Source organism: Scardinius erythrophthalmus (genome assembly GCF_964197995.2).
Source record: "Scardinius erythrophthalmus genome assembly, chromosome: 1".
NCBI lineage: Eukaryota > Metazoa > Chordata > Actinopteri > Cypriniformes > Leuciscidae > Scardinius > Scardinius erythrophthalmus.
This window is the reverse complement of record NC_138221.1, coordinates 20,152,946-20,166,599: the sequence shown is the minus strand read 5'-3', so window position 1 is coordinate 20,166,599 and position 13,654 is coordinate 20,152,946. Positions and strand designations below refer to the sequence as shown.

Below are 13,654 nucleotides of genomic sequence, written 5' to 3'. Positions count from 1 at the left end.
TGGCCGCCCGAGGGAAAGTCTCCGCCCTGGCCGCCCGAGGGAAAGTCTCCGCCCTGGCCGCCCGAGGGAAAGTCTCCGCCCTGGCCGCCCGAGGGAAAGTCTCCGCCCTGGCCGCCCGAGGGGTCGTCTCCGCCCTGGCCGCCCGAGGGGTCGTCTCCGCCCTGGCCGCCCGAGGGGTCGTCTCCGCCCTGGCCGCCCGAGGGGTCGTCTCCGCCCTGGCCGCCCGAGGGGTCGTCTCCGCCCCTCCCCCCCCGATGGACTGTCTGCTCCGCCCTCCCCCCCGATGGACTGTCTGCTCCGCCCTGGCCGCCCGATGGGTCGTCTGCTCCGCCCTGGCCGCCCGATGGGTCGTCTGCTCCGCCCTGGCCGCCCGATGGGTCGTCTGCTTCGCCCTGGCCGCCCGATGGACTGTCTGTTTCGCCCTGGCCGCCAGCTAAGCCGCCACTCCCTATTTCTGTTCCCCTCCATGGACCTGGCCCCCCATCCCACCCCCTGATCCTCCACCATTTCACCTCCCGTCTGGACTCTTGTTTTGTTTGTCTTGGAGCGTCTGGTAGCCGCTCCGTAGAGGGGGGGTTATGTCACAGTGTCTGGTTTGTGTTCCCTGGGTGTCCACTGGAGGTCCTCTTCCCGCACGGTGTCCTACACTCTGTTACTACATTTCCCATGATCCTGTCTGTCACTGAGTGTTCATTGTGTTCAGCTGTTTCTCGTCACCTCGTTTAACACTTGTGTATATATACCTTGTCAGTTTCAGTGTTTGTCACGGAGTCCTTGTTTAATGTCCTCACACGTCTGTTCCTGTTTGCTGCCTGTTCTTGTTCGTGTTTTATGTTCTTGGATTGACTTATTGGATTTTGACCATTTGCCTGAACTGATTGTGAGTACGGATTACCCCAATAAATTAACTGCACTTGGATCTCTCTCTTTTGTGTGTGATACGTGACACATTGGCTAAGAAATAGATCAACATAGTAATTTTCCACACATATACAGACAGACTGAAGCATATCTCCATAGATTATGCATCTAACACTCGGACCCTGAAGTTAGGCACGTCGTGACCTTCCAGGTCGCAGATTTGGGTTGTTAGGTGCCAGCATGTCCCGAACAACAACTTAGTCAATCTCCAATAATGCCAGTGGCTCCTTAACCTGTAAGCAAGAAGACTAACACACACACACTGACACACATTTTTTCCAAGGTTGGATTTGGCCAGGCTCTAACTATAAACAGGAGTCTCGTCTCAAAACATCAAGATAACAAGTTCTTTCTCTCAGGATAGGACATTTTAGTCTAAATGAAAAATATAGGCTTTAACTGAGAAATGGTCCCTTAAACTATAGACTTCAATGACCCCTATGTGTTTTAACATGTTGAAGACCTTTCTCAAACACAAAACCAGTCCCCATTTCATTTCTGGAAGCTGGGATAAATAGGCAAGCAATGCTACTGCATTCAAATATCAAATTCAGACATTAAAGAATACATGAAAAGAACATTTCAGTAATCACACTGGTAAGCTCTATAACAAAGTAAAATCTCCAGAGAAGTCATTCAACTCATTTGATATTTAGAAGGAAAAATATTGATTAATGCCTTGATTTTAATCACTCATTACATAAACATTGAAGCAGCAGTGGATTCCAATCCACCCCCTTCAAAAGACACTATTGAAGCACGGGGCTGGACTGAACTGATGTGCAGGAGTGGAGCTGAAAAATGAGACCAGCTCTTTGTGCCTTAGCATCTTCATGAGAGCCTGAATATCCTCTTGAACAGGAGAATAAGGACTGAATGTCAAACCATGTGTTAATAGCTAAGAAAAGACACCCTGACGGTTGATTCCCCACAAATAAAATAAAGTTTTGCCTGCTCCTTATATTATATTTCACAACATTTCACCTTGTATCACCAGTCAAAGCAACTGTATTAGCGCAATCCTAGTGGTCATCTTAAGCCCCGTTCACACCGCCAGCGACTTTGTCGCTGTATGTCGCTAGTCTCTGTACTGTGAAGTTGATTGTGGGCGTTCATAGTGCTGTCTAATGTTATTGGTAGACTGCACGTCTGGCCATATCTATACAAAATACCACCACAAGTGATATATACAACTATATCATTTTAATTTGACTTGGAATTAGGCTCAAAAGAAACAGTATGCTGTTGGGAGAGTGTTTTTATATTACCACAGCAGTATTCAGTGGATTAAATCTTTTAGCCTACTGGATTAATGATCGATCAATCAACAGATTAACTCATACTGTCATAAATTACTAAAAAGTCACTCGAATTTGACAAATAATCAATTTTATTGTCCCTAATAGTAAACATAATGCAGGGGAAACTGTAAAATGAACTGCAGCAGTGCTAAACTTAAACTTGCATCATAAAATTACAACACTCAAACTAAATGTGTGAATTAAACTCACTGAGACTGTCGACAGTTTCTTTTCCATGCATCATTTTATTATATCCACGTATGTGGTTACAGTCAAATAATTTAAAACAGTGAAATCGCCCTCGAGCTCTTCTGTCTCGCCTGCACTCGAGACGGTGACGTGAGCTGAGCTCCACTGAAAGTCTTCTTTCCTATTGGTTGTCGCTCGCGAAAATCGCTTCTCATTTGCATAAAGTTGAAATTTCTGAACTTTTGTCACGCGTCTTGTATCGCTTGACACGCCCACATTCTGTCGCCAACGGTCACTGTCACTCTTGTCGCCGGAAGTCGCCAGCGTTCCATTGAAATGAATGGGATCATGTCGCTTTGTCGCTGGCGGTGTGAACGGGGCTTGAGTCCTGTTATACACCTGTAGCATTGATGAGTGATACATCGTGACAATTGACCTATGGCTAAGCCACGCCCCCAAACGCGATGAGCCAATCACAGTGCGCATAGCTAACCCAATACACTCGGACATTCTCTGCTTCCACGCCCATTAAAATGCATTGCAGTTAGTCAGTTTTCATTTGTTTTTATCTGTTTTTTCTTGTCATTTTAAGTTTAAAATGGTCAAACAGTGTGCATGGGGTACATTCAACTCCAACTCTAGGTATCCTGAGAGGCTGGGCGACGGTGTGTATTTTTTACCCTTTCCCAAGCCACATCTCAACCGAGATAAGTGTCTGCTCTGGATTAATTTATGCGGTAACTTAGACCACAACACCATCTAAACGTGGATAAATTAAACAAGGATGTCTACATCTGTTAGAAGGTAAGTCCACACTGTATTTGAACGTTATTTTTAACATCTCTAACGTAACGTTAGCCTAGCTTCTAGAATCGTTGCAGTTTGACAAGAGTACAGTTTGACAAAAGCACAATGTTGTGTTTTACACAAATATAAGTAGGCTAAACACTTTGCAGTTTTAATGATGTCCTGTATGAACAAAATGGAGAATGTTTTTATGTTTCCACTGTTCGATCACGATCGCGCCTCTCTCTCTCTGACACACACACACACTCCAGCATTGCAATCTTGACATCGCAGCCTGTTCATTATGCTGCGTTCACACCAAACGCGAATAGAGCGTCAAATTCGCGCGTATCGCGTCTACTTCGACGCTTGAACATTTTTAATCCATTTGCGCGTCCAAAGTGAATAGGACGCGCATATAAAGCGAGCGTTTGAAGCAAAACAGCACCAAACTATAACGTTTACACACTGACCTGTAACGTTAAATCTTTGCCTGGAGCTGAAGCTTTTTCATCGACCTTCTCAAAATAAAATGATTAATATAACCCTCCAATGCATAGTTAAGGCCCTTTTGGTGACTTTGAGATGATATATAATCTTTCTGTCTCCAAAAATCATCAATTGCCTCCTGTGAAATGTCTCCAACTGTGACAGCAGCCATAGCGCCTGTCACTGAATGTTGACTGTTTGTCCGAGTGAGTGGAGGGGGCGTGGCTTAGCCATAGGTCAATTGTAGCAGCTCCATTGTGTAAATTGTTTTATTTTGGGTTGCATAAATGGCAAACCGAGCAGTTGTGTGCGGAGTCTGATAATTGTGCTATATTAAATGGCTGGGGTTTGCAAGCAGTAAATTATGTAAATCTATGACTTCTCTGCAATATGCTTTGTAGTCTGAAAGCGGATCTGAATAGATGTAACGTGTGAAATTATTCTATCATAACACTGTTATACTGGCATTAATGTATTATTAGCCAGCAACAGAAAAACTGGTAACCAGACAACAGACAAGTGACCAATCCTGAGTGTCGATGTCACTACACACATTCAACCGTCACAGTTCGGCACGGTTAGCCAAGTGTGCTGAGAGTTCAGGGCTGAGAATGGTTTGTAATTGTGCCATACCAGGCTCAAGTGGAAACACAACTGGAACCTTTTCTGAAGGTGGAAAAGCAGCTTTTGTTTCTCAGCACAAAGATGAACTACTTACTGTGATCTCAGACTGTGTTGATGTGGTTTCTCCACTGCATGGATCTTCATGTGTCGCTTCAGGTGACAATTAAAAGAGAAACACTTCCCACACTGTGCGGCTTCTCTCTCATGTGTTTTCAGAGATGATGACTGACTGAATCTCTTGTGGCAGTGTGAACACTTGTAAGGTTTTTCTCCAGTGTGGATCCTCTCATGTGTTTTCAGATGTGCTGACTGATAGTATCTCTTGTCACAGTGTGAACACTTGTAAGGTTTTTCTCCAGTGTGGATCCTCTCATGTGTTTTCAGATCTGATGACTGACTGAATCTCTTGTCGCAGTGTGAACACTTGTAAGGTTTTTCTCCAGTGTGGATCCTCTCATGTGTTTTCAGATGTGCTGACTGATAGTATCTCTTGTCACAGTGTGAACACTTGTAAGGTTTTTCTCCAGTGTGGATCCTCTCATGGTTTTTCAGATCTGATGACTGACTGAATCTCTTGTCGCAGTGTGAACACTTGTAAGGTTTTTCTCCAGTGTGGATCCTCTTATGTGTTTTCAGATGTGCTGACTGATAGTATCTCTTGTCACAGTGTGAACACTTGTAAGGTTTTTCTTCAGTGTGTATTCTCTGGTGCAGTTTTAAATTGTGTGCTGAAGTAAAAGTCTTCTCACACTCAAAGCAAATGTACTCTCTCACACCAGTATGAATTCTTTGATGCACTTGTAAATTATACAACACTGAAAACCTCTTTCCACATTCAGAACATGAATATGGCTTCTCCTTCGTATGAACTGTCAGGTGTTTCTTCAGGTCTGATGCCCTAAGAAATGTTTTGCTGCACTGATCACATGTGAACGGCTTCTCTCCTGTGTGGATCCTCATGTGAGCATTAAGGGCTGATAATTGACTGAAACTATTCCCACATTGGTTGCATGTGAACGGCTTCTCTCCTGTGTGGATCCTCATGTGAGCATTAAGGGCTGATAAATGACTGAAACTATTCCCACATTGATTGCATGTGAATGGCTTCTCTCCTGTGTGGATCCTCATGTGAACATTAAGGGATGATAAATGACTGAAACTATTCCCACATTGATTGCATTTGAACGGCTTCTCTCCTGTGTGGATCCTCATGTGAACATTATGGGCTGATAATTGACTGAAACTATTCCCACATTGATTGCATTTGAACGGCTTCTCTCCTGAATGAACTCTCATGTGAACATTAAGAGCCGTTTTGTTTGAGAATCTCTTTTCACACTGTTCACACATGAACGGTTTCTCTCCAGTATGAACTCTCATGTGACGCTCAAGACTTTGTTTGGTTGTGAAACTCTTTCTACACTGAGTGCAGGTGAACGATTTCTTGTATTTTCTTTTCTTTATAAATGTATTTTTAGTCTTTGAGCGACTCAAAGGTTTTTCTCCAGGTTTGACATGATGTTCCTCCTTCACTTCACTCAGTTCTTCACTCTCCTCCTTCACTTCACTCAGTTCTTCACTCTCCTCCTCCACTTCACTCAGTTCTTCACTCTCCTCCTTCACTTCTCTCAGTTCTTCACTCTCCTTCACTTCACTCAGTTCTTCACTCTCCTCCTTCACTTCACTCAGTTCTTCACTCTCCTCCTTCACTTCACTCAGTTCTTCACTCTCCTCCTTCACTTCACTCAGTTCTTCACTCTCCTCCTTCACTTCACTCAGTTCTTCACTCTCCTCCTCCACTTCACTCAGTTCTTCACTCTCCTCCTCCACTTCCATCAGGTCTGAAATTAAAGAAAAACTTTAATTTTTAAAGGGGGGGTGCAATGGTGTTTCATGTATTCAGAGTTGTTTACAGTGTTAAAGAGATGGATTCTCATGCTAAACATGGGCAAAGTTTAAAAAATATATTTTGGAAGAATAACGGAGAATTTCTGTGCCGAAAATCTTACTTCCGGGTTGGTACAAGTTTCAGCTGTTTTTTTTTCGATCGTGGATCTAATGACGTAGATGAGAGTGGAACTCCTTATATGAGCATTTCTCCCGGAAAAGCGCGCCCGCGCACACGTCGACCAGAGGAGAGCGAGACCGCGCACATCAACACGCTTCAACAGGAAATCATCGGCAGCCAGCGCTGCATAGGATTTGTTCAAGAATGTCTCCAAAAAAGTGTGTTTTTGGATGTGAGGGAAAGCTTACCGTGTTCAGCTTTCCAAAGAACCCAGTGTTACAGGAACAGTGGATGCAGTTTGTTTTTCCAAAGCAGCAACGGAGTGTACCAAGTGCGGTTGTGTGTTCTGGTCATTTCAGTGACGAATGTTTTATTAACAAGGCCCAGGTCGACGCTGGATTTGCAAATCGTTTGCTATTAAAATGTGGAGCGGTCCCAGTGATAAAAGACCCCATTCATGTAAGTACAATTGGATCAGATTTCTGTATTTTGCTGGAAATCAAGCACTACCGCTTGACTCTATAGCTCCGCCTCCAGGACCTCAGCTTTTTCCGGAGAGAATCGAAAGCTGTATTTTTCTTTAATAAATATAATAAAACTAAACACTTTTTGGAGATATTAAAGATGCACTACTACTCTATAGGTACTCAAGATTAACATGAGATTAGGTGAAACTGTGCATGTTATGTACCCTTTAAAACATTCTTTCAAATATCTTCCTTTGTGTTCAGCAACCTGAACACAAAGGAAGTTTGTGCCAACCTGCACGCACTACTCCCTCTAACCCCTAGTTATCTGAGGTTCTTCGCAAACACTGGACCAAACTCTGGGCAGCAGAGAGGAAACGGCACAAATCAGAAGACACATCTGACCCGAGTATGTATAAATCTCTCCTCTCTTCCTTTTCTGTTGATGTTCATGTTGCAAAATCTTCCTACTTCCACAACAAGATCAACTGCTCCACCAACACACGATCACTCTTCAAGACATTCAACTCTCTCCTATGCCCACCTCCACCACCACCCACCTCCTCTTTAACTGCTGATGATTTTGCTAACTTCTTCACCAACAAAACAACATCTATCAGCAGTCAGTTCTCAGCTCCACACACACAGGAACCCAGACCGACCCCTTCTATAGCCAATAATCCTCTCTCCTCCTCCTCCTCTCCGTTAACCGATGAAGTAGTATCTAAACTTCTCCACTCCAGTCATCCTACCACCTGCCCTCTAGACCCAATCCCCTCAACACCTTCTACAAGCCATCTCTCCCACACTTCTCCCAGCACTCACACACATCACCAACTCATCCCTCCATACTGGCACTTTCCCTGCTGCATTCAAGCAGGCTCGGGTAACTCCACTGCTTAAAAAACCAACGCTAAACACATAATTTGTAGAGAATTACAGACCTATCTCTCTCCTACCATTCATTGTGAAAACACTTGAAAGAGCTGTTTTCCACCAAGTAACATCCTTCTTATCTCTGAACAACCAGCTGGATGTCAACCAATCCGGCTTCAAGAAAGGGCATTCAACTGAGACTGCATTACTGTCGGTCACAGAAGCCCTACTGTAACAACTGAGACCAGATCAGACACACTTATTTGGTACATGTACCATAAAAACTTTCAAACTTCTCTGGGATCTGCGTCCCATCCTCCAACAAGACGGTCTCCGTTACCCAGATAACAATCAGATAAGGTTTTATGGGTGTTAAAGAATGCAGGCCAAATGCAAGAGAGAGACCATGGAAAGACAGAAACAATCTGCAAAACGAACTCTCCTGCATTCATTTAACAATGAACTGACCAACATGAAATTAACATACATTCCAGAACATTGTGTGAATGATTTACTGGCTTGGGTACTATTATGTATATACTTTGATATATATTTGATTATACAACCAAAACGGGACTCTCACTTAATTCTCGCTATGAAGGAGAGATAAACCTATGTATTTTATGTATAACCTCTTGAGAAATGTGTAGACATGCAGGGTTTTTCCTGCATAGACAATTATGAGGCGGCCGCCTCCGTCAAATTTCGTGCCGCCTCCGCCTCTCGACAAAACTCGGACAGACAGTCACGTGCTCATATACACTTTTCCCACCGTGACGGTTCTGTTGCGGTTCCCGCTTGTGTCCATAGTGCTGCACGGATCATAATCCGCGGGTCGAGCGGGCCAAGTAATAACAACATTCCATTCAATCAAAGGTGGAAGACAGATAAATCATTATAATGTGTTGAGTGTAATAAAGACACGGAACTCCCATCATGGTAACTTACCTAATGTACGGACGGTAACAGCGCTGTTGAGGTTCGCGCATTTATTTTTAACATATTAATTATGGTTAAGAAACAATAACGTTATATAGGCTACACACGACCAGAGTGCTGTTTTCCTGAATGCCATCACGATTGAAACCGAGATATTGATTTCATAACAGTTCAATAAACAAATAGTTAAAATTAAGTTACTTACATTTTTAGACGCAATGACTGTTTTTGTTCTGTTTCAGCAGCGAAAATAGTTCCAAACAATAGAACCATAGCGCATCTCACAGCAACACGCATTTATGATTCATTACTGAATGATTCAGCGTTTTGAACTAATCACTCGAGTCAAAGATTCAATTACCCATTATTAAACCGCCTCATTCTGAATGAATCAGCCGTTTGAACGAATCGTTTAAATGAATGACTCAATGACTCGCTCCTGGCGGTTTAGTTTAATAAAGTAGCATTCTTTTCAACATTCCTTATTTGTATATTCAAAAAATATTTAAAACAATCTCATAATCTCATTTAATACAGTTATAATTTTTCAATGTAAATTATTTAATTTGATTGGTAACAGCCTAGTGTCTTATTATTTTAATTGAATGTATTGATAAAATGTAAGAATTTGAAATGAAATTTAGCATACATTAAATAAAATTAGGGGAAAATGCTCTTTATAAAAATGCAAAAATTATTCCGATAAGAGTGTTTTCAAAAACGAAACATTGACAATTTAAGTTTAAAGGGAGTAAAGCCTCTGCTTAGGCTATAAAGGAAATGTATTTTGCCAAAAGAAGAACTTTTAATTTAAATAAATGTTAATTTTAAATCAGCCTACTTCAGTGTGATATGTTACCATATTATCATGCTTAATTGAATAATTGTAATGTGATGATCAGATGCAGATATCTAAATCAAAGAATATGGGTGGTTGGCGGGTGGATTATTATTTATTTTTAACAACAGATTCGAGTGACTCAAAGTGCACCAGATTAAGGAATTTATCTTTAAAATGTACAAAATTTTCTCCCGGGGGGGGGGGGGGGCATGCCCCCGGACCCCCCTAGTGTTACGATTTTACCACCTCCGCCTCATTTTCAGACAGGAAAAACCCTGAATTGTAAATGTTTGCTTGATTAGACATTAGCTGTCTAGCGATGTATGTTTATGCTGAAATATAATATTGGTTTGTGTTTTAAAATCAGCTATTACATGTCATTTTGTATTGAACTGTCACGTGTGATTAAAGTTTGAGCTTCAGAACTTCAGATAACATAGTGCGTTTTTAGTGAGCAAATGTTTCAGTGCACTGTAAGGATTTTGTTATAAAGACGGCCCTTAACCACTGACTACTGAGCTAGAGACCTGAGTGATATGCACCCAGAGTTTAGCACCTTAATTAGCTTGTTCAGGTGTGCTGGACTAGGTTGGAGTAAACATCTGCATGTAAGTGGACCTTGAGAGACAATGTTGATATCTCCTGCATTATGTTCTGAACTTACATCACTGGTGTCCAGACCAAAGTCCTGCAGAGTTTCTGGTGATCCTGGATCAGCTGCTCAGGTCTGCTTAATTGGGTTTGGAGCTGAACTCTGTGATCAGGACTAGATGGCAAACAATACTGTAAAGGGGAGAAGACAAACAATATTATGTTATAAATAATTTGTTCTGTGTTCATCTGCTTACCTGTACAAAGTATGCATCATGAATAAGCAGCATATTGAATTTGATCTTTTAATAACACTGTTTTACTACATTAATACTAACTACAAACCTGATAAAAATGACTGGTGGGCAATGGAGGAAAGGCTTATTTTGCCCTCCAGGTGGGTGTAATGGTATGACGTCACTTGATAACTATGAATTAACCATACAGTGAGTGCGTACTTTTAGGTTAAATAAATTAGCTTATTTCCATTCATCCATTGTCAGCAAAACCTTTACAAAACTACAAAATCTCTCATATACACATAAGATGTGATTAAGACACTAAACCATTTCTATAAAGTAAATATTCAACGGAAGCGAGTCATTTACATGAAACAAAGTCTCAGAAACATTTATGTCCTATTTTGTGTAATTTTATGGACTAAACTTACCTTAAAGTAGTTAAAACAACAGTGAGACGGAGTTTCGCTGATTGTCAGTTGAGCTGCTGCCTCGTTTCCATGGTAACGCCCTTTGCTCCAGTTCAAATACGGCTTGAATGTTCAGCGCGCGCGCCCATTAAAACACGCAGAAGTCACGCAGCATTTACATAAATTTAGAATTGATGCAGTGAATTATTTGATAATCAGTTAAAATATCCTGAAACTTGATACATTATTAAGTGGAGAATTTGTGGCCAAATTTCACATGGCCTGTGGCCATCGCAAACTGTAAATGGAATGAGAATATTAAAGCATCGAAAATGTAAAACAATGTTTTAAGTCACTTATATATAGGCTACATTATAATATAAATTAGGCCTACTTTTAGAAATGGTAAACAGAAACAAAATAGCAAAAACTACATGCTATAATTATGAACATATTTTCTCATAAACAAATTTACAGATATAACATGAGGAACAATTGATAAGCTTTATGTTCTAAGTATTTTTTAAATGTATTTCAAATATAAAAAAAATATTTCAATATATTTAACACAGTGCTTCACATACAGTATGTGAATATATTAATATGCAGTTATTAATAGGCTATTTAAGTGCTGTTTATCAGGGTCTACAGTGTTTAAACTACTGTGATGTCTAATGTTTAAATGGATGCATTATAGGCATATTCAATGTAGTAATTGTTAACAAAATGTTCAGAAATAGGTGTTATAATATTCAGCACAAGCGTTTTCAACGAGATATAAACCACTAGGGAGCGCTTTTTTCTGGATTTATGCCAAATCATGTAGGTATTTATGGTTTGCGAACGTATGCTTTTAAATAATAACCTGCAAATAATAACCTTAAATTAACTTTTAAATAATCTCTTTAGGTTATAAAAATAAAACCTACAAATAACCTGCAGGGAACGTTCTGAGAAGGTTTTCTTGAGGTTATAAACCTGCAGGGAACGTTCTCTTAAGGTTATAAAAATTAAACCTAAAAATAACCTGCAGGGAACGTTCTGGGAAGATTTGAAATTCCCCACGTACATTACTCATACAGGCCAGGGTCAATAAAGCGTTAGGTTAGAATATACATCAATTTCATTAAGTAAATGTAATCTGCCTAAGATAAATGTCGACAAAGAAATTAAGGTAAACATGAGAATGGCAACAGCAACACTTGAATTCCCCTCACAGATCTCAAACTTTGTCTTGACATTCAGTAACAGTTCTCACTCCAAACATCGAGACAATCACACAAACGAACACAAAATTGCTCAGGTCTGAATGAACTCAAATTCTCATATTCTCCTCACGCTCGCTGCTGCTGCACTAAATGTTTATTTCAGTAGGAAGACGCTAGAAAAGACGCACAAGTATCGCTGTGATCGATGAAAACAATACAGAAATGAGCCTGTCGCTTAATCAAGCTCTATAAAGTGTGTTTGAAAGTTGTGTAAATATGAGAAATACCGTGAACAGCTCTCCTCACCTCAGAAGACTCGACGCTCAATGAGGGACGAGACGGCGCGAGCACGCGGTGACGTCATATCTAACGCACGCGCGTACGGGACATATCTCCATAGACTTCAATAAGACTGTTAAAAAACAGAAAATCTGTGAAATATTTTAAATGCTATGATACTCTCTTTAATACCCCTGATATTTTGTAATATCTTTATTTGTTAAAATTGAATGTGAGCTATCCTCTTTTTGTTTTTATTTTGTTTTTGTTTTATTTTTTTAATGTTATTATCTGTGTTATCTTTTCTGCAAAAAAACAAAAAAAAAACATATCTCCATAGAACCAAAGCTGAAGGAGCTTTTATTAGATCTAGGTAGCGTTGGAGAACGGTGAACAAAATTCATCTTATTTTTATATACTTTTTTAAAATTGAGAGACATAATTACAGTCATAAGACAATTCATAGATTGCAGATTAATGGACTAGAAATTTCAAAATTTTGTGCTGATTTCTATAAAAAGTTGAATAGTTCCTCTTTTGATTACAGCTACAGGTTTATTCAATTCATTTCCTAGTTTTTGTAAAATTCATGGGGCAGAGAGAAGAATGTGTGACCTACCACTTGGTTTGGAGGAAGTCACTGAAGCCATTATTGTCTTAAACTTAATAAATCTCCAGGAGTGCATGTTTTATCTTCAGAACTCTACAAATTATTTGCAAAACAATTAGCTCCTTTTCTTTTGCAAGTTTTCAGAGAAAGTATTTTAAAAGGCACTCTTACTCAGTCCTTCCAAAACCACCCAAAATATGTTCTTTTGCTTGATAATTGGCACCAAATATGTCTTCTTAATAATGATTATAAAATTATAGCCTTAATTTTTGCTAAACGTCTTAAAAAAGTAATAGATTTTATTGTAGATGAATCCCAGTCTGGTTTCTTGTCGGGGAGGCATGTTTCAAATAATATTAGATTAGTGTTAGATCTTATTGATTACTCGGATTTAAGATGAGAGTTTTATTTTGTGTTTAGACTTTTATAAAGCATTTGATTCCGTTGAAAATAATTTTCTTTTTCTTGCCTTAGAAAAGTTTGGTTTTGGTCCTTTTTTATTAAAACTGTTCAAACACTATATGCAAATGCAAACTGTTCTATCAAACTGTAGACGGGCTCATCTACCAGATTTAATTTACTACACTAAAAAAAGGGAAACTACTGTGTTGTTTATTTAAAGTGAATTTTTATATTGGACTAAGTGAAAATCATGGTTTCTGGTTTAAACCTGTTTTGTTCAGTTTTCCTTAAAGCAAATAACAAACAACCTAGACAAAATTAAAAGCAACAATTTGACTTAAATAGTATTTTTACTTCAACCCAGAGTTTTTCATGTCACGTGACCACATGACATCACATCAACTAACTCCTTGCTCGCGCCAGTCAGTGTTTTTCCATCCGCCATTGCTCGCTTTGAATGTGAAGACGTCAAGA

At 40.0% G+C, this 13,654-nt stretch overlaps 2 protein-coding genes across 4 annotated transcripts in view; both read right to left on the bottom strand.

Moving 5' to 3' along the window:
* Positions 1–12,198, bottom strand: part of LOC308693288 (uncharacterized protein) — a 38,640-nt gene extending 26,442 nt beyond the window's left edge. Inside the window, exons 1-4 of one of the 3 annotated variants that reach the window (XM_081370086.1) lie at positions 10,703–12,198; positions 10,106–10,224; positions 4,405–6,151; positions 221–1,183 (exon numbers count right to left, since the gene is read on the bottom strand). In XM_081370086.1, coding sequence (XP_081226212.1) covers positions 1,150–1,183; positions 4,405–6,146 — 1,776 coding nt within the window. In that variant the 5' untranslated portion in view covers positions 6,147–6,151; positions 10,106–10,224; positions 10,703–12,198 and the 3' untranslated portion in view covers positions 221–1,149. Of the gene's footprint in view, positions 1–220; positions 1,184–4,404; positions 6,152–10,105; positions 10,461–10,702 lie in introns of those variants that run through there. The other 2 variants (XM_081370087.1, XM_081370088.1) reach the window with 2 other exon arrangements.
* LOC308693264 (uncharacterized protein) overlaps positions 1–12,201 on the bottom strand; it is a 67,533-nt gene extending 55,332 nt beyond the window's left edge. Inside the window, exon 1 of the mRNA XM_081370062.1 lies at positions 12,177–12,201. The gene's annotated coding sequence lies outside the window, so the exon portion shown is untranslated. The remainder of the gene's footprint in view (positions 1–12,176) is intronic.
* Positions 12,202–13,654: the final 1,453 nt, after the last annotated feature.